The 20,102-nt window shown below is 36.6% G+C and overlaps 1 protein-coding gene across 10 annotated transcripts in view; it reads right to left on the bottom strand.

The window, feature by feature from the left end:
• Positions 1-20,102, bottom strand: part of MLLT10 (MLLT10 histone lysine methyltransferase DOT1L cofactor) — a 144,499-nt gene that overhangs the window by 12,879 nt on the left and 111,518 nt on the right. For all 10 annotated transcript variants that reach the window (XR_012763782.1, XR_012763783.1, XM_075419501.1 and 7 more), the window contains 3 exons: positions 6,138-6,255; positions 4,718-4,790; positions 194-348 (listed from right to left, as the gene is read on the bottom strand). Coding sequence is in view for 8 of the 10 variants with exons in the window: in XM_075419501.1 (XP_075275616.1) it covers positions 194-348; positions 4,718-4,790; positions 6,138-6,255 (346 nt within the window). In the remaining 2 variants the exon portion in view is untranslated. The remainder of the gene's footprint in view (positions 1-193; positions 349-4,717; positions 4,791-6,137; positions 6,256-20,102) is intronic.

The following is a 20,102-nucleotide window of genomic DNA, read 5'->3' as shown; positions in this document are numbered from 1 at the left end:
ATTATAGAGAACTCTTTTGTAATCTACTGAAGCCATGTGCTGCATTAAGAACTACGTTACAATTACACACCACAGTTATATTTCTATTCACAGCAGAAAATAAGTTTTTTTTTTAAATTCTTGGACAAGCACTGCCTGGCAGTTCTGAATAACAGTTAACAAAAGCAGCAATAAGCAGAATGCGAGTACTTACTGTCACTAGGGGTGCCTTGCTCTAATAAAAACTGTTGTCCTTCACTCCACTGCCTCTCCAGAAGCTGTTCTATGCTGGCTGCTACTGGGGGCAAATTTTCACCACAGCTGTTCCCTGATTGATCATAGCGAATCTGCAAGCTGCTTACGGGAGATCTGTTGAAAATATTGCAATTTATTGTTTAAAGAAAAGGATGGAAGGAAATGTATTAGTAAAAGGCTGTTGAAGTTTCTTGCCTTCTATCAGCCCCAAGCACATACGATCTTACACTTCCAGGACTAAGCTAATTCATCAAAATCCCTAAGAACTCCTGGTTCTCACTGCCAAGGCCTTAATAAACAAAAGATTTCATATTTCACAGCATGAGAATTTATACCGAGAAAGCATATAACCTCTTCTTGCATACAGACTAACATAATACCTACCTGACAAACAGCATTGTATTAAATTATACAACACATACTTCTACAGCAGAAAGCCACTGCATATGGATACACAGAGCACCCGTCTTCTACAATAACAAACAAACAAAAAAATCAAACCTTTCCCAGAGAAAACTGGGAAAATAAAAACAATTTATTAAAATCAGCATAGTAATGGTACTTCCACACAAAAAGCCCATACATAATTCCACTGCCTAGCTTGTTCTAAAACAACTAATGAAAAACCTGATTTTTGAGGGACTATGTGAAAATATTATTTCACAAGGGACACAATGAAAGTTACAGTTATCCTCTGCCTGTCCTGTGCACACTCAATATACTTCCTTTCTTACTCATGATGACACATAGTTCAAAGAATAATGCCTTTGCCACGTCTTTTCTCATTCCGGAGAAAATTAAATATTCATCACACAGCCCCTAGGAAAGCTGGATACCCCTCAGGTCCTATGAGCAGGCTTCTTTTGCACTGGATGGGCAAAATTTAACCTGTGAGCAAAACCAGATGCTCAGTGTGTTTCCGACTCAGGATTCTGGTCTCATGTATGCACGGTCCCATTCATCATACAGGATCAACACCAAAGCCCATTAAAACTTGCTTGGCCTTTGCATTTGTTTGTTTTGTGGCTGTTTTCTTTAAAATCAACTCCAGGGAGCTCAGATTCACATTCTCATATGTTATTATTTAGTTATTACTGTAAGTAATAACTACTGGTGCCATCACAGGATGAGAGCCATACTGTTCTACATGTAGTGCAAACTTACCAACAAGACCACCACAGTCCCAGTACAGGACAACATACAGGGCTCAGGAAATCAGTGTGTTAATTATGATTAGCGTAATAAGCAGCGGTCACAGTACATTAGCTACCTAATGACTGTCAAGCATTTTGTAGGCACCAGAGCAAAGCGATTTTTACGAGAAAAGGTTTTAAGTAGATGACTTCAGAGCTCCGTAAGTATAAATGATTCCTCTTTTGCATACAGGATGAAAGAAGAAAAACACTTGTTAAAACAAAAAGCCCTGATGAATGGGTAACCAAGGTAGCGTTTTTTGACAAGAGATGACAACTCAACAGCATTAACAGTTCAGCACAGACATGGCAAAAACAGCCTTAAAACTAGTTGTTTACACGATGTGCTGAAGTGATAAAAAGGAAAGTTTATGTGGAAACATTCTGAGCAGATGTACCATACTCCACACAAAAAATGTACTTAAAAAAAAACCCAAAACACAATGAGAAAACAAATACAGAAAACCACCACACAACCCCCCCCAGCAACTTCTGTCTCTGTATACATGCTATTGAAGGGCGCATGACACTAACAACAGATTGTGCCATTTGAATTATAAATCATCAACAAAATTCTTGCTGGGCTTAGGACTGTTTCCTATCAATTTCACAAAGGTAGAAACGAAGCAACACGTGACTGTATAACCTCTGCAATCCCTCACTGGAGGCCTGTACAGAAGGAGAAAAAAATAAAAACTAGATTTCCATGTATCGCAACATTAGTCAATGCATCCTCTTGCAGCTGAACCCCTACCTCATCCATTAGACATGATACGGTTCCCACATACTAGGGCTGAATCCTTATTTCAAATAGTATTTGATCATAGCTTCCAACAGTATTATGAATACACCGTATGCGCAAGTCAGATGCCATCACTAAGATGGGAATCCCATGTTTCAGGTTGTATACCTTGCTTAGTTTCACAACCGTTTTTTGTTTAAGTTTGGGGTATAGTTATTAATACTCTTATAGTTTTAATATAAGCAATACTGCATTTAGATATAGGCACACACAGATATTTCAATGCAGGTATTGAAGGTATTACAGAACACATTTTTAAATCTAAGGTTAAGTATGGGGTAAAAAAAGTTTAAGCACTACCTTGGGAAAAGCAGCAATTCCTTTGTGAAACGGAAACAGCTCACACATACCAGGTATATTTATTTCTCATATATATTAGCATTTTAAATATAACAGCTTAAACATCAAACACTGTGGTTATATAGGGGTACAAAAAAATAACAATATGAATCTGAAATGACCATACAGCTCAGGAGTCACACACGTCTTCTCTAAAGAGCTGCAATCAGCTGCGTCATCAAACGCAAGCAATTGTTTCTGCAAGTGTTTTTATTTTAAGCAACTATTTGAAAATTACATGGTTCTTTTGGAGAAGTGTGTGATTTATGAATCTCATAAGCTTCAAAGGGAAGAGAGTCAGAACTTGCAGAAAAATAATTTTAATAAAGCAGGTAACATTCAGAGTTGCAAAGTTTTCAGATAGCAGATTTTTGAAGTTAGCTTTTTATTCACTACAAATCGTATTTTAAGCAATCAGAGTTACTTGCTTACTTAACTGGGGAAGGTGAGGAAGTACCTACACACTTTAGAAACATTGACATACATGTGATCTTTCTTACTGCACAAATCAGGGATGCAATTTACTGACTACTGGACTTAATGGAATGGGTAAGTTCTCTACATTTTTTCCATGTCAGGTATTTCACACTAAGTTTTTCCATCTTTCAATTTTGGAACTACAGCAGTGATTTCTACCCCCCCCCCCCCCCCCAGCTTGTTTCTGAACAACTACTGCCAAGCAAAAGCTATCTGCTCTTTATGAAGTGATATAGCTTCCATATGCTGAGGGAAGCTCTGCAGCTGTGAACTGAGCTGGCCTTTGCCATCCCCATCGAAACTAGCTGAGATTTGTCCATGTTGTAAGCGCTAGGCTATACATACCCTGAGCATACACTCCATACAAGCATCATATTTAAGAAGTTTAGCTTCCCAAATATTCTATGTTAAACCAGCCTGAACACAACTATGGTCTACTGCAAGCTGTACGAAGACCAGCTCTTTGCAGATTAACTAAGGCGGCATTAAAACTTGCAATTACCACAACACATATGCATAAGAAAATGACTGAATGTAAAATCAAAAGTTCTGGAATTTCCTAACGGTTGAGCATTTCCCTTTGCAAAACTCTCTCAATTTGTCTGTATATATACACACATGTTCCTTATTTATATAAAGATTTATATGCTAATGTAAATATATGTATTTATACTGAGAACTAATTTGTAAATTTTCTATTGTTTTAGCAGTAACACATACTGGAAAGTTTAAAAGCCAGTTCATGACTAGGTAATACCACCTAACTATTATAATGGATATTCTCGCCCCATTCGACAACAAGTCTTTTGCTTAATTAAGGAATATAATACAAGATCAACAACACCAGGCATGTGCATTAAATTATCTAATTTGGATACATTTATTTACTGTAATAAACACATGCTGTAACGATCAAATTCATTGCTACAATGCTGTATCTGTGTAGCTACTATTTTTTAGCTATCTTAACATCCTTTTCAAGATAAAATTCCCATGGTTAGTGCCGAAGTACAAAAATACTGTAATAATGCTATAAAATCTTACTCATATGGGAACCAGTACGAAAAATAAAGCCCTTTAAAAACAAAGATTCACTCAAAATACACAGAAAATGTTGCTGAAGTATTTAAAATGCAATATCGAAATCTTAACAGCAAGCATTTTAAAACAAAACAATGTGATACAATTCTAGCAGAATTCTTACGCCAAGCTTCTGTAGTAGAGGTAAATTGTAGCACAACAAAAATGTACTGCTTTTCTCCACAGAGAATTGTCACGTATTTTGAAGTGTTGAGGGAAAGGGAAGAAAGTATTTGTTTGAAATTGTTACTGATATTTAACTTCTCAGACCACCTTATTCCTGTGATTATTGTAGTCTTTATGGGATTTTGGAATTTTTTCAAATATGACTAAAAATCTGATGCTAGTAAGAAATCTGAGGAGGTAAGTAGTACGTGTGGATTAAATGATAGATAAAATCTATCATTTAATTTCTGTCTTTTTTTTAGACAGAAATATCTATACAGAAATAAATGCATGTATACATGTGTGTGTGCATATACACAAAGCAAGGCTTTTAAAACACTTATGTATTACTACTAAAAAGACAGTGAAGTTTCCAAATCTTAAAACATTTCCTCTGCCTGCACTCTCCAATGTAAATAACGCTTACCGTGGTGAGAGACTTCCTCTGGGTGAACCTCCTCTGCCAACAAGGCTTCGGCTATTATCTCCGAGATCTTGATCTGTAGTGTAAATATTTCACAGCTGATAAATCGACTCTTCTTAGATAAGAATTTCAAAGCTGATGTAGATATTTTAAAAATACCTTAAATCTCAACTTCTATCTGCAGTGACTGCTGGAGAGTGAATACGTAACTAGTTTAAGATTGCTGAACTGTAGCATGTAAGGTGTTGTCCTTACACATTTCTGAGGCTGTACCAGGCCGTGGATTATGTTCACTTCTTTCATTCCTTTCAGTTTTACAGCACAGAAGCGTGGTTTGGATTTGCAGTACCCTCCCCTCAGCCACTTTTAATTTCTGCGGTGAAAGTAATGAATCACAGCTGTGGACAGCTAATCTGTATGCTTATCACAGCAAATCCTGATGCTCTGTGTTTTTTTTAACACTTTGCATCCCAAAACAACTCATAAAATATAGAACGTATTAAACTTACCGCTGCCATCTAACAAGCACACATTATTTTGCAGATTTACTGAAAACTTTATGAAAGCGTATAATTCACTAATTCCTATTTATAAGCAGAAGCATAGGAAAGTCCCTTGCTAAAAAGGTAGTAAAACAAACAAAAAAGGCCTCATTAAATATACGAAAACGTTTTGCTCGGAAGGACTCAAAAGGGTTATTTTCCCTATGGCCTCTCAATAAAATAACCCTATCTGCCCCCTTCAAGGTTGCCCTCCCCCTATTCTGAGTCAAGCGACCTCCGACCTCTCGGAGGGCAAAGACATGACTGATCCATTCTTGGTAAACTGCTAAACTCCTTCCCTTCCCCCAAAGAGGCATGACTACCGCGACATGTCAACAAATCCTTGCGGGGGGAAGGAAACAAAGCCAAGGCAGCGGCTCATTAAAACTGCGGAGGAGAGCCAACGGGACAAAATGCCAATCGGTAAATATTCACAAGATTATTAAATGCTGCAGAAGTTCTCTAACGGGACTTCTTTCACACGAAGTTGTATGTAATGCAATTTCATGAATTATGCAAATCAAGGTTTAAACTATTCACGACAAAACCCAGAGCTGTGTTACTCTCGTTGCAAAGAGCCCCGAACTGAACACATCAATCACAGAAGTCACAGGAGACATTGTTGCATTCCTGCCTGCTGATGGCTCTGCTTAAACATTTACATTTCAGACACTAAACAGGAAAAAAAAAAAAACAACTCAGGAAGAAAACCCGTGCTGTTCTGCAGAACAACTGAGAATTTACTTCCAATCCACAACAACTTTCTACGGACATTTAATGAACAAATGCTGAGCAGAGTTCAAGAACAAAATTTAGCAATCTTTTTAAAAATCCTCGAGTCTGGCAAGTGTTAGATTTGTCACCAGCAGCGGGAAACTTACCTGCTTGGCTGTTCTCAGACTGAGCTATAAGCGCAGCCATTGCTGAGTTTGGATTCAGCCTATTGCCGTACATGTGGGACGGAGGCAGACTGAGAGAAGATCCAGGTAGGGTGTTTGCCTGCAAGAAACCGATCAAAACTTGAATCCTGTTTTTTCAAAAGGGGGCAGAAATGCTAAATATATTTTAAAGAAGCCTTCCTAATGAACAATTGTTCATTTTTTGAGTTGAATGTTTTTTTAAAACTGCATGTATTTAAAATTAAAAAGTTATTTTCCATTTGTGAGTACAGAAATAGAATTGCAGTACTTTGAAAATACGTCAGATTTTACAGCGTGCTTTACTTGTCGTTGGCAAGATATGTTAATTAAAAAACCTTCTAATAAAAAATTCCTGTAGCCAATATTAAAAATACCTAAATAGCATTTTAAAACAACCACAGTGTAGCAGGATGGGTAGACTTCCTTGAAGTCCTGAAGTATGCACTCCATGCTAGGACTTAGTAGCACGGCGACCATGTGGTTATCCTACTAATTATTTAATCTTATTAAACCATTTACAAAATAAGGGCAGGTAGACAACAGATGTCTCACAAATGCTCGGGTTCCTTACATCACGAGCCGGCTGTGGAGGTCAAAAGGTCCAACTTGCAGCTCTATAGTTTAACTACACAGAGCCATATTTCCATTGCTCGGCTCCGTCATTAGTAAAACCTGCACACTATTTTGTTACTTACTATTTTGATAGACTTGGGAAGCCTGGTGTTTTTTTGTTTTGTTTTGTTTTATTTTAAAGAACACAAACAGCCATTACAAGTATGTTTTCTATACAATAGGGGGCTCACCGAATCACAGCTTTGCCCTGACCCCATATAAGGAACTGTATTTTTGGCAGTTGGCCAGCTCGACTTATTGAAGAGCTCCCAAAGTTTGTGTTCATTCATGTTGCTAACCACAATTCTGAAGGTCTCTGCTGGGACTTGTGCCAAACAAGTGAAAATGAACCCTTAAACAGATGAAGCTAAGGAGGCTGGCCAAAATCTTGCATAATCCAATGCAATAAAAATACCTTCTTCCTTGGCTGCTTATGCCTTTTCCCTTTTGAAGAAAAGATTTGTGTCAAATGCTGAGTTGCAGAGACAGGCAATCAAAGAAAAAAAGGCATGGCTGCTTATTAAAAATGCATTTTCCTACCTGATAAAAAAAATCATTTCAGAACAAAGAAAAGATTGCAATATGGGGGGGGGGTGGGGGGGGGGGGGTGGGGTGTCAAAGAGTCCAAGATACACAGCCTGCGTGATCACCGATTTAAAAATTATTCTTTAAAGACAACGTAAACAACCTTTACAAAGGAAACTTTGACAAACAAAAAAAGAAGGTGCACAGTAAGGAACTCAATTTGTGGGACATTTTGACATGTATAACTGCACACAAGAGACGGGGCAAACATACTGGTTATTACAGCAAATATTACAGAGTATAAACTATGTCTCTGGAAAGAATCACACACTACCATTAAGTTTTGGCTTTCAGCCAACATATTAAACTTGATGAATGACTTTTATGAATTCACACAACTGTTTTCAATGATGCTTTGTTTACTATATACTGGTGAGAAATTGTGCCTGATACTTACATTCTTCTACTGTCACAAAGTTAGAAAAAGCCACAAGTAATTACTTAGAATGATCAGGGGTTTTTCACTTTTCAGTTTAAAGGTATGTGCAAGATTGCTAGACACAGAACGACAGTTTCATTTCAAATCTGGCTGTTCTTTTTTTTAAAAAAAAAATGTTTAATGTCTTTAGTGGAATTAATCTGAATTAGTTGTAAGTCTTAAAAATAATGCAGGCATTTCCACCTACCCAGGTATAACAGCTTCCAGAAATGCAGTACATACTAGTACTGTGACACTTACTGATGAAGGCGGCAATACTGCACAGCTCCTGCTATTTTCCTTAATAAACGCCTATAGTGTGATTCCAACTCAACTATTACCATTCACTGGCAACTTGCAGCTGCTGTCCTCTCAAAAACAAAACAAACTTCAAAAACAATGTAGGTTTTTGTCAAATCCTTTCATTGAAGCAACCTTACAGTATGGAATACTGCAAGATTCAACCATTATTTGCTTCCATGTCTAACAGACAAGACTAGCAAAGTAAAAACCTAGATATACTTTATTTAAATAAATTGTCTAAGGTTATGAATTTTACTAATATAGTTTGTGGGGTTTTTTTTAAAACAAACAAACTACTAATACCGGGCCTTATTTCTGTTTAGGTTTAGAATATTTCTGTAAAAGATTTCTCTTAATTCTAGTAAGCATACTGCTCACATTTTACACAGAAGCTGCTATACTTACTCTCACTCTGATCAATTCACTGCAAAGCTGCTTAAAACTGTGCAACAGCAACTGTATTAATTTATGGTGACACGGCAGCTATAATCAGCAAGGAGAATACATGTTTATTTGACTGAAACATGCCCAAAGAGCTTTAAGAACTTTCTAAAAGTATCTAAGTATGTTGAAAGGAGTAGCTAAACTCTGTTGAGTAACCGTCCCATCACAACACAAAAGACATCAAAGGAATTAAACAATGTTTGCTAAGTGGGCTGATATAACAGATCAAAAGACTTAGCCTGATTTAAACAATATCTAAGAACTTGAGTTTTTTCACAAGTGGTGGTTCACCCTAAACTTAGCCCCTGTTTATACTTTAAAATAATAGTAAAGGTGTCCTACAACAAGTTGGAACTACAAAGTTCTAGTGCCATCGTGTATCCTACGCAACTCTCAAAGGAAAGTCGTACTAATAAAATTGATCAAGGAAGCTGGAAGTAAGTAAAAAAACTTTTAAAATCCTTTTGTTTAAATGGCAATGTAAAATGACAAGAATAACGATTTGTGAAGCTTTATTAGGTATGTGACGACTTCATCTGACAGGAAAGTAGAGGAGGTGGAGGAGTGTTACATTATTTAAAGGTGAAATAGGAGCTTCATGTTTCACTCACAGTCGAAACAAGCTGTAGCAAGCATTTATTAAAAATGTGCAATCATCCTGTCAATACATATTAAGGTCACAGGACTGAAACATGTTCTAAAATGCAGAACTTTTAAAGCTACAGTTCTTTAATTCAACTAATTTTAAACAGTCAACACAATACACGATCCAAATGCATGAACTAATAAAATAAAGAGACTACTAACTATTTTGAAAAGGCAGCAGATTTTCCTGAAAATATTTTAGCAGACGGATTTAAGCCCATCTAGAGGTATATAATGCACTGCTTTCACTTATGGCATGTTCAATAAATCAGTAAAGCAATAAGCAGCAGAGCAGCACCGAAGGAAGATACACTGTAATTCACGGAAGGCCCGAGTGCAATAAGAATAAATGACTGATATTTGATTGATGCTTATAAACACTTCCTCTACAGCAAGAAAGAAAGGGCAAGTATATTCTTCTAATTAAAGAACTAGATTTGCAAGTTAACTAAATTTAACTCATATATATAAATATCCTCTGAAATATTTTAATAGTTTTATATTTGTTTGCAGCCCTCCCAAATGGTATTTTACTGTAACAATATGACAATAAAGTTGCCCAAGTTGACAACTATTTGCATCCATAACTGGACACCTACTTAAATTTCCAGGGAAAACAGTTTCTTCATTTCAAAAGTTACACGTTCTTCAAGCAAAAAAAGAAAAAAGGGGGAGAACAATGAGACAATACTTAGCTGTATACAATTACATTAGGTCTCAAAAATTTGAGAACCTTTGAGCATGCCTATTCCCCTGTTCCTTTCAAGTTTTATGCTATGAAAAAATTTCTGATAACAGGCCTCATTTCTGTCTCAGCTCCACACCAGTAAGGTTTTAATACTCAGCGTGTGATGAGAGATGAAACCAAGTGTGAACAACTTTCGGGTCCCATGAGTAGGCTGACTGTTGAAGCTGTCAGGTTCAATTGCATCATTCCACATTATTCAATGCCCCAAACTGCTCCCTAATTGTTAGGGGCTTAACATATTCAAAACCATTGTTTAGGCTAATGCTGAAATGCCTACAGTTGAGTTTCCATAAAGAAAGGGGAGGGATTTAATTGTAGTTAAACCATTACTGAACTTTCCTCCTTTCATGATAGGACAACAAGGATGGCCGGAACAACCAATTCCAAGACGGCTTCTTAATCAGTTTATGTCCAATCAACATCCCCGCTTCCCGTCTGCTTTAAAAATAGTCATCGCTATACTGTAGCTTTGCGTTACGTTATCATGATGCTTTACAACTAGTGACATACCACCTAATTACCTACTTCAGCCAATGTCTATTTGTCAACAGTAATTTCAAAGGTTTTTCTTGTTCAAAATAAAAACACATCATTGCTCCTGCACTATCTATATCCCTTGAAGTATGAGTACCAGATTAATGTGGTGAGGGTCACACCATTTACCAGTCACACTATGTTCTTCATCACAGCACGATGCTGTGATAGAAAGCACAAAACTACCCCTTGTTCCTATTAATATGATGTAAAGAAATCAAGAGCACTAGAGATCCCAACAACTACTTCTTATGGCCAACTACTACTGAAAACAATAAAAATAAAAATGATGAAGATAAAGTTTAAATCTACATTTTCTGTGAGCCAGTCTGCTACACCTCTGAGGAGATGTTTCTAATGCTTTCCATGCAATTGTCTAGCTTCATGAAATACAAAAGGAAATTCAAGCACTAGACCAAACATTAACATCAGCTTACTTCTTCTAAAAGTCATCTTAAAGCGACGTATTTTGGTCAATTGCAAGCAACATTTTTATCTGAACAATGTACTATCGAAAACAACATCAAAATTAAAACCTGCATTGCAATTAAATGAGCTTCGCTATTCAAACATATTAATGCTATTACATAATGACAATCAAAAATTGGTAGCATACATACATATAAATTAATTGCTTTTCTTGAGAAGTGAAAAGAGTTGCCTATCAAGTAATCCCAGCAAAAGCAACCTGGCCTTATGCTTCCTAGCTTAACTTGGACAAGTGAAGAAATTTTTATGCCTAGAATTTTTAAGGCCAGTTACGCTATGGGGAGCATGTAACAGCTGCCTTTTCTTGCATATTCAATGCAAGGGAAGAATCTGCTATTGCTTTCTTCTATTCTTGCAGTACTTCTGGTACCGCCTTTAACTTCATTTAGGAGATGTGGGGGAACCACTGCTACACATCATCACTTGCCTTCTTCAATTCTGTTAGCTGTTCACCTGGGATGGCAATGCACACATGCAGAAGGGTGCTCAGACTGCAGTTAACTGCAGCAACACAACCAAATATCTAGGAAGCCCAAGAGGAAGTTCTGCCACGTCAACAGCTTTTCATGCATCACTTGCTGCAACACAACTCTTGAATAATTTCACCACAAATACGGAATTTGCTTAGAAATCTTATTTAGACCTTGTTTTCAATGAAAAAGAATTCCAAATTCCTGTTTATTTTCCTGTATGTCAAGAAATACAGATGGAATTGAGGACAACACAGAAAATCCTTAATACTTTTTCCACATTTCTTCTGAAAACCATCATATGACTTTTCAAAACAACTAGCACAACATAAAACAATATTAAGATGCAGCATGATAAACACTATTTATATGTTTTAACTAAACCAATACTTTCAGTTGCACCTTTTTAATTGGTATTTTGACTTTCATAGTTGTAAATTGAACATAATTAATTTTCAAGCAAACTATATCAACTTCTTCACTAAAACAGCCTACAGCACTACTGATGACTGAAACTGGAAAGTGTACTTCTTACAGCTAACCTCACCTCACTTGCTATCGTACATACATCACACCAGTGTGAATGAACCCCCAACATCCCCTGTAGTCCTTTACTTATTCATTCTATGAAAGTAATATTGGGATTGAAAAGATACACCATCCCATACTGCCACCATTCCCATCTGAGCACTCTGAAGTCCGTAAAGTTTGGTGTTTTTTTAAAAACAGATAACCGAGGTGCAATTTTACAATAAATGTTTTCACTAACTGGCTGAAGTGAAAGAATTAACCGAAAAGCTTAATTAGGAGGCTGGAAAAGCTAAAATGAAATCAGAAAAAGGGTTTGTGATATCTTCGAAGAAAAAAGCAACTTTTCAATCAAAAAGAGCGTTAATTACAAATGTACAAATTATTATAATTAAGATCTGTCAGGAAAACTGTATACGTGACATGTAAAATCATCCTATGGATACATTATTCACATCATTAGTACTTTTTATGTTACCAGCAAAAATAAATACTTTGAACTTCTAGCTGTAATGAAGACTCTTGCTTATGAACAAGCAAATAATCAAACAATGTCTTTGAGAATCAATTGTTTTGATTAAATGTACAAATAAATCCTTCAATTAAATGAAACTATCTAACCTTCAAACAGCAGCACTCAAATATTTTCCAAGAAGCACATGAATGAATGCAACTGGCAAACACAGTGGGATTTGAAAGGCAAAATGAAAAATTAATGGCACACCTACAGAAACTAATTTATACCTCTGCCCACTGTACAACAAGGGCACATCAAGTCATTAAAAACCACATGGGTAGAAGGCCTATCTTCCAATAATGTGAAAAAGCTATAACCTCAACTGTACTACCCGTTTACTGATCTCTTCCATGTTAACTAAGCTGCGTATTATATAAAATTTTAACCAATTTAAACCTATTTATTTATAACCAAGACACAAAAAAGAGACTTGTACAAAATCTTACCAGAATGCTACCTCATTAAGAGGTCTTGTTTGGTTGGTTGGTTTTAGGTTGGTTTTGCTTGTTTGTTTTAAAATAAAGGAGGCCTTACAGAGATAAGACCCTGGGATTCCTCCACCTCCCTCACAAACCTAACTGAAAACAGAGCTATCACTTCGACACAAATCCCTTTTACCTCAAGTTTGTTCCTTCATCCTTTCCATCTACCTCTGTCTTCGTAGCACTTAACCTGTGTGTGCTCTACATAGACAATGGAAGCAATATCTTATCCAAGTATCTGTTTTCCTTAAGAACATTAACCTATACATCAGGAATCACAATTTCACTCTCATATTAACTAGCAGAAAGAATGACTTCATTAGGAAACAAACCTCATATACCCATATAGATTACATATAGTAATCTATTTTCTTCATGTGAGGATTCCAAAGAAAGTCAGACACTCCTAATATGACAAATAATGGATCTGAGAGAAAAGTAACTACTTTCAAGATCACCTATAATTTCAAAAATAGTAGTAATACAGAATCAGCCACTTCTCTTCACAAACACTGACATTTTATCTTTCTAAATAAACCTCAATAATCTTTGCTATTTAAGTGATGAAACAAACACCTACAGTAGCAGAATTACTACTGTGTAAAAATGCTTGCAAAATTCTAAACATTTTATACAAGGCCTATAAGGACACTGCCTCAGCAATGAACTTTGCAGCTTGTAACAAAGCACACACCATGTAAACCTGAAATCTTTTTCAAGCCAAACGTAGACATTCAGTTACATCTAAGTATTTTTTATTTATTCTTTCCACTGCATACAGACTAGAAAATTTCACATTTTTCACATTCAACACCATTACTATTGTCTCAGGCAGCTAAATTGAAGTAGTGCTACACTCAGTTCAACGAAGAGGTCAATGTGCCTCAGTTGCCTGGAGACTGATGGTTGCTACAGCAGCACCAGATAAGCCAAGCTAAATAAGCTTCAGCTTGAAGGCAGAAAACATTTATTGCTAGACTGAAACACTGATGCAGTTGTCTCAGCATGCAGCACTGCGCAAAATCATGCAACTGCCTTTCAGACTACCTGTATATTGCTTAAGTCTATGCGAAGACAATCTTACTGAAGCAAGAAGAAAATACAGAAAGTAAAGCTTTTAATTGGGCTAAATACTAGATTACTTGCAACTATGATTCCTTTGTTCTTCCAGTTGAGTCACATGTTAGAAGGAATTTTCCCTCTGGCTGTAAATTCTTCCTCCTTGCTACTCTCCTCGACCCCCACCCCAAAAATCCTCATGAATGAGAAGAAAATGAGATTTTTACCCATTTTGCCTGGAAGTAACAAGGAAATAAAACAGCTTTTAAGTGACAAACATGAAAATTTAGATGGAAAAACCTTTACTAGCATGCTTCTTTCACATTTTTAATTTCTCAAGACTCTTAAATTTAAGTGGCTGTGTCACAAACAGGGTTTAGTGACTTTGGAAGGGAAGTCACTATTTTGTGTTGACATCTTACACCACAATACCAAAGCCCTCTCTGTCTACAACACAGTGAGGGATGCATTTAGCACACTTCCTAAATTTACCAGCACTGGCAATTTCCTGTCTCAATAAGTCCCAAGGATGAGCAATATATTCTATTAGGATTGTCCTTTTATAACTTTTTCTCAAGTTATGAGATGGAGAACAGAGTAATTTCAGCATCCAGTCTGTGATCCATGTTGATATTTTACCTTTGACCCAGTGGGTAAGATCTCTCAAAACAGGTGCCTATCATCGAGAGGTGGTTTGATAGTCACATAAAATATGTTAATTGGTTTTCATGTATCCACCGTTTCTACTGATCAGAGAATTCTAGTACTGCGGTAAGGATATGATTTCATTTTTCTGGAAACATGCTGCTTTAAAGCATGCAATACTATCGATCTCCAAATGTTTTATTATTCTTTTTTTAATTACCACTCCTATTAAAGATAATACAAATCATCTTTAGAAAGACAAACGCAGAAGTAAAACCAAACTGACCACAGATTTGTAAAACCTGCTACTTTTATGCTAGATCTTAAAAAACCCCAAACCAACAAACAAAACAGCAACCAACAAAAAAAACCCACAACACCCACTGTATGGCAATGTATAAGTTGAACTTAAAAAATGAACTAATAGAACTTACAAAACATACTGTTTGTCTGCAGGAAAGATCACTTAACTCTAGATTGCACCAAATGAATTAGTATCAGCGAAAGGAAAAGACTGGTATGACCTGATGTCATGATCACAAGAGGAAGCATATTTTGGCGAAATTTACCAATACATTAACACATTTTCGTAAGCACTGTCTATGCTTTACATAAATGATTGATTTCTAAGGGGCGAGAGGTTTCACTGCAAAGCACCCACCCATTACTAGCTTTGCAGATAAGCAGTAGAAATCTATATTATCTGCACTCTGGACTTCATAAGAGCTATTCTGGCATTCAAAATCTCAACTATTTCTGTATTAAGAAACAGACTTCAGGAAGTGGCCTGAAAATATGTAAAAAGAGCATAAAAGTCTTCCTAAATTAAGGAAATCATCTCTGATTAAGTCTTGTGTAATTTACCATGATTAGGATATGTTCCTTTGCATTGGAAGAAAGGATTATTGCTTAAATAAGTTTGTTGAGATCATTTCAAAGTGTCTAGTTTAAAGTCTTAAGATGTTCTGATCCAAAGGTCTGCAAGAGCATCATACTATTTTCTTAACTTCAGCCATTACACATGGTTGTGGTGTGTGCCCGGGGGAGCAAAGCAGGAAGCTCACTTAAGCAGCCAACCACCTAGTGCAGGTTACTTGTCTGAGATTGTCACATCTGTCACATCCCAACGTCCCAGAACTGAGAGCAATTTGTCTTTTTTTCGTACATTCATTCTTCTCCCCACAGAAGAATTCACTGAACATTGACAGCTAATAAACCTAATTTTCTAGCGTACCCACAGAGAGGATGGCCCAGAAACTTCCCTTAAATGGACTTTCACCTGCCCAGCTCTAGCAAACTTCAGATGCTTAACCTGAAACTTTCCTCCCTTCCTCATGTTTACTTTGAACAGAATATTTAATTAAAAAAATAAAAGAAAAAAAATAGGAGCAAACTGTATATTTCTCCGAGCAAGACTAGGAAACAGAAGTGGGCAGAGGAGTATCTTTCTTGGCCACACTGAATTTGAGAATATGACCTCCATAATTTGAGGCTACAACTGCAAACTCAGCAGCATTATCAATCAGGTACGTGCATTTTACACGTCCAAATCCCCCTTCCAAACATTTGCAAAAAAAACCTCTCAACTTGAATTTTCTTCAAGGACTACTTGTTGAAGATGTACTCTTAAATTCCCTCATAATTCCACCCCTGTTTTGGAAGATACAAGTAAGATTGCTCCCAAAACGGCTCCTAATTTCTCTGTTGATAGGGACAAGCATGAAGAATAGAGTTCCTTTTCCTGTGTTTTCACTCATTTTCCTGTGGGTGCCAGAACAGAAAAGAAAAAGGAGGCGAAAGTTCCCTTCATAGCATACAGAATGATGAGCAGACTCAAACTATGATAAGGAAAAAAAACCCACTAAAAAGGAAGCCGAAAATAGCGTAAATTAGTGATGTGGAAAAAGAGCAGGGGACTACAGAGATCCAAAATTAGGGACTAGACTAATTCAGAAACTGAGAAAATAAAAACCACAGGACAGAAGCACCTGAAACATCAGGTGCCCTACATTCAGAATCTGAAAAGTTCTCAGGATTCCTGAGCTTTCACATTCCTCTACTGCTAACAAATAACTCCAAATCCATTGGAGAAAAAAAAAAAAGGCCTTATCTCCCTCTAAAAGTGTTTCTGACAAAGGAGGATAACCACCACTATATGAATGCTAAAGAAAACCCTGCTGTTTTTCTACTGGTCCTAAGTGGAGTAAAGCCAAATGAACTTCAGAAGGGATAATGGAACTGATTAAAGCAAACTTATTTCACTTAGAATTGCAACTGAGTAGCAGCACCTACCTTCCCAATTATCATATCTCCACCACAGAGGCAGCAGTTCATTACGCTGTGTTGAAGTGGACCTATCCTGCCATCACAAATACATCCTGGACTAAAAAGAGTAACAAACACTATCCAGTTATCCACTTATCCAGTTTCCCGATCTCTGTGCAAGCCATAAGGACTACAGTTAGGGATACTTCTTGTCCTTGTCCTCTTTATTAGCTGCTTCTGTGGAAATGGAAGCACATCACAAAGCAAGACATGGGAACTTAGGAAGGAAATAAAACAGAAGCTGCAGAGGAAGAAAAACAGCTAAAAAAAAAAAAAAGGAAGAATCCACTAGCAAAAAACATTTTTCTCTCTGTCCTAAAAAAGAGAAAATAATCTTTTGGATTGTATCTGTAGAACGGTCAGTGACAAGTACGTGCAATATTGTTTGAAACTGCCTCACAGATGTGCTTATTAGAGTCACTAAGAGCACAGATACCATCAACACAGGAGAAGAAAAAAAAAATCATCTACAAAGTTACAACTTGATCATATTAAATTTCCAGAATAAGAATAAATCCTGAAAATTTCTGAATAAACTGAGAGTACTAGAATGTAAAGATCATACATTACTGATCACACAATACCAGCACCGAAGAGTCAACAAGCTACAAGTGTTTAAAATAAAAGAATGTATGTCTTCAAGAAATCCCTACATGCCATTTCCACTCCCACTAAAATACTATTAAAATGAGATGACAAGATACTTAAATGCATTTTTTTCTTAAAAGGAATACAGTCTGAGAGATGGCTTTAATAATCAGTGACTGGAAGAAAACCCAGTCAAAAACCTTTACTTCCATTTCTGCAGTCTGATCCAGTATTCTGAACATCGAGATGCCTGAAACAAATGGCCACAGAGCACTAGTGGGGTAATTTCACTTAAATAAGTCATCAAAAAGAATAGACAGCTCAACCAATTTCAATCTCAATCTCGACCAAAGTAGCAAACATTTCATTATAAAACAGTAAATCTACTAAGTTAAAATTAAAAAAAGAAAATAATTTTGAATTTAACCACCACCATTTCCTGACAAGCAGAAAACAAATCCTGCTGTACAATACCAAAAGATACCGAGGCACCCGGCTGACTTCTCACTAAGAGTAACTTATCAGAAAGAGCAATACAGCAAACTGCTACACAACACCACCACAGGCTAACAAACATTTCTGTTGTAATTATGAAAACACAAGGAAATCTTTGAGATAAAAACCGAGCATAGGACCTCAGAGTGGTGCAATTTGTGACTTGGCTTAACACGGAAAAATTAAGACATTGTTCAAAATCCAAATGCAACAAAGTGATTTTTCTCAACAACAGAGCACAAATTAATATTCATGCAAAAGTTAAATGCATGCTTATGAGAGAAAAGACAGTAGTTTGGAATACAGTAATTTGCTGTTGCATGCAAAACAGTACTGACAAACACATCAAGAGGATCAATCCACAGAAAACCAGGAGCAAGTATTTGTGTGAGCTGTACCTTCTTTCCTAGATCCCTTTTTTCCTACATTCTTGCAATCGTTAAATGCATTGTTATGCTAATAAAGCCTCCATGAATCAAGCAGTGTAACCTAACTGAGGCTATGCCAAAGACATATAAAAAAGAGGAACAGGATGCAAAAAAACCTGCATTTCCAGTAAGTGGCATTTTTACTAGACCACTGATTCCCACCTGGTGAGCAACACCAGCATTTAAATTCAGTTATGGCACAGCATGGAACACAAGCTAATAATCTCTTCTGGATTTATTAGATTGGAATAAAAATTATGAGTGGCATGAGGGAGAAGCAAATGAGACACAAAAGAAAAGAAAAGGTGATTGCAACAAGGCCCACACTGTGTTTTCGTCTTAAAAACAAACACACACACACCCCCCACAGCCTGGGAACTATCATACTAGACAACAGAATGAAAGAATCAAAATCCAGGATTTTCAGGTTGGGTGTTTTAAAGCTTTAAAACCAGTGTTGTTTAGCTGTTGAAGGAAAAAGCAGCATTTGGGGGTTTTAATCACTCAAGTTTTATATGGGCATAGCAGTTATTCAAAAATAACAAAAGGCACAGTAGTATTATCTAATTTTCTCACTCTAGAACAGCTGCTTTCAATTGCTTGCAAAGTTTTCTTAATACTATGAACGAAATTTTCTGTATTAAGTGTCTACCACAACCTGCTAATCAAAATAGTTCAGCCAATTTTGAGACTAATTCCATGGAAAGGTATTTTTTTCTAAGGCCTTCTCTTCAGAAGTTCTTAACTGCCCTGCTTTAAAAAAACAAACGAGGCAAAAAAATCCATCAAAAATTGACAAATCTGTGATGTCCCCAAAATCATAATTACAAATGCCCAACAGAGATCTAAGAAAACTTAACAGCTGAAATCTCATAGGAGTGGGTCTTAGCAGCACATCTTAGAGGATACTCCAATTTTTAGCACTATTCCAATTGCACATCTGTCATCCTGACCAAATAGCTGAGCAACCAAGGTTTGGGTGTACTTACTCTCTTAACTAATAGCTTAAATAAAACCTATTTTTTTACTTATTACTTTTTATCTGTTATAGAGGCACAAGCTTACCTTAACTCATAACCATTGTATGTACACCTAGGATCTCGGTTGATTTTCTTTTAATTAGAATAGTAAACAAAAATACATTAGCACACCATTATTTGAAGACTTTCATGGTCAAGAGGTGGGTAAACACTGAGAATACATCCACAAGAGCCCCGTAAGCAGACAGAGCACTCTGATGAAACTTTGCAGAACCAAGTAGGTAAACCCTAACCCTTGAAGTATAATCAGTCACTTATCATAACTGCATAAAAAAAATGTTTCTCTTGAACTGGAGAACAACTGTATGGTAAAATAAGCTCTCTTGACTGAGTCTCTTCAAACACTAGTAAGGACCTCATGAACTGAAACTGAAAAAGACTCCCACAGTCCAGGAAAAACAAAAGCACATTATAGGTGATGGTCATGATTTAGTGTGAATTGGAAGACCCTTCCAGCAGGGAGACCTGCTTGGTATTTTGAAGTCTTGAAAGTTGGGAAAAAGCATCTAATCTGCCTGGTGCAATGACAAAAGTAGCACCAATCCTAAACCACAGCCAGGACATGAAAGCA

Source organism: Opisthocomus hoazin, chromosome 4, assembly GCF_030867145.1.
Source record: "Opisthocomus hoazin isolate bOpiHoa1 chromosome 4, bOpiHoa1.hap1, whole genome shotgun sequence".
In the NCBI taxonomy this organism is placed as follows: Eukaryota; Metazoa; Chordata; class Aves; order Opisthocomiformes; family Opisthocomidae; genus Opisthocomus; species Opisthocomus hoazin.
The sequence above is the reverse complement of the archived record's forward strand: the minus strand, read 5'-3'. Positions and strand labels throughout refer to the sequence as shown.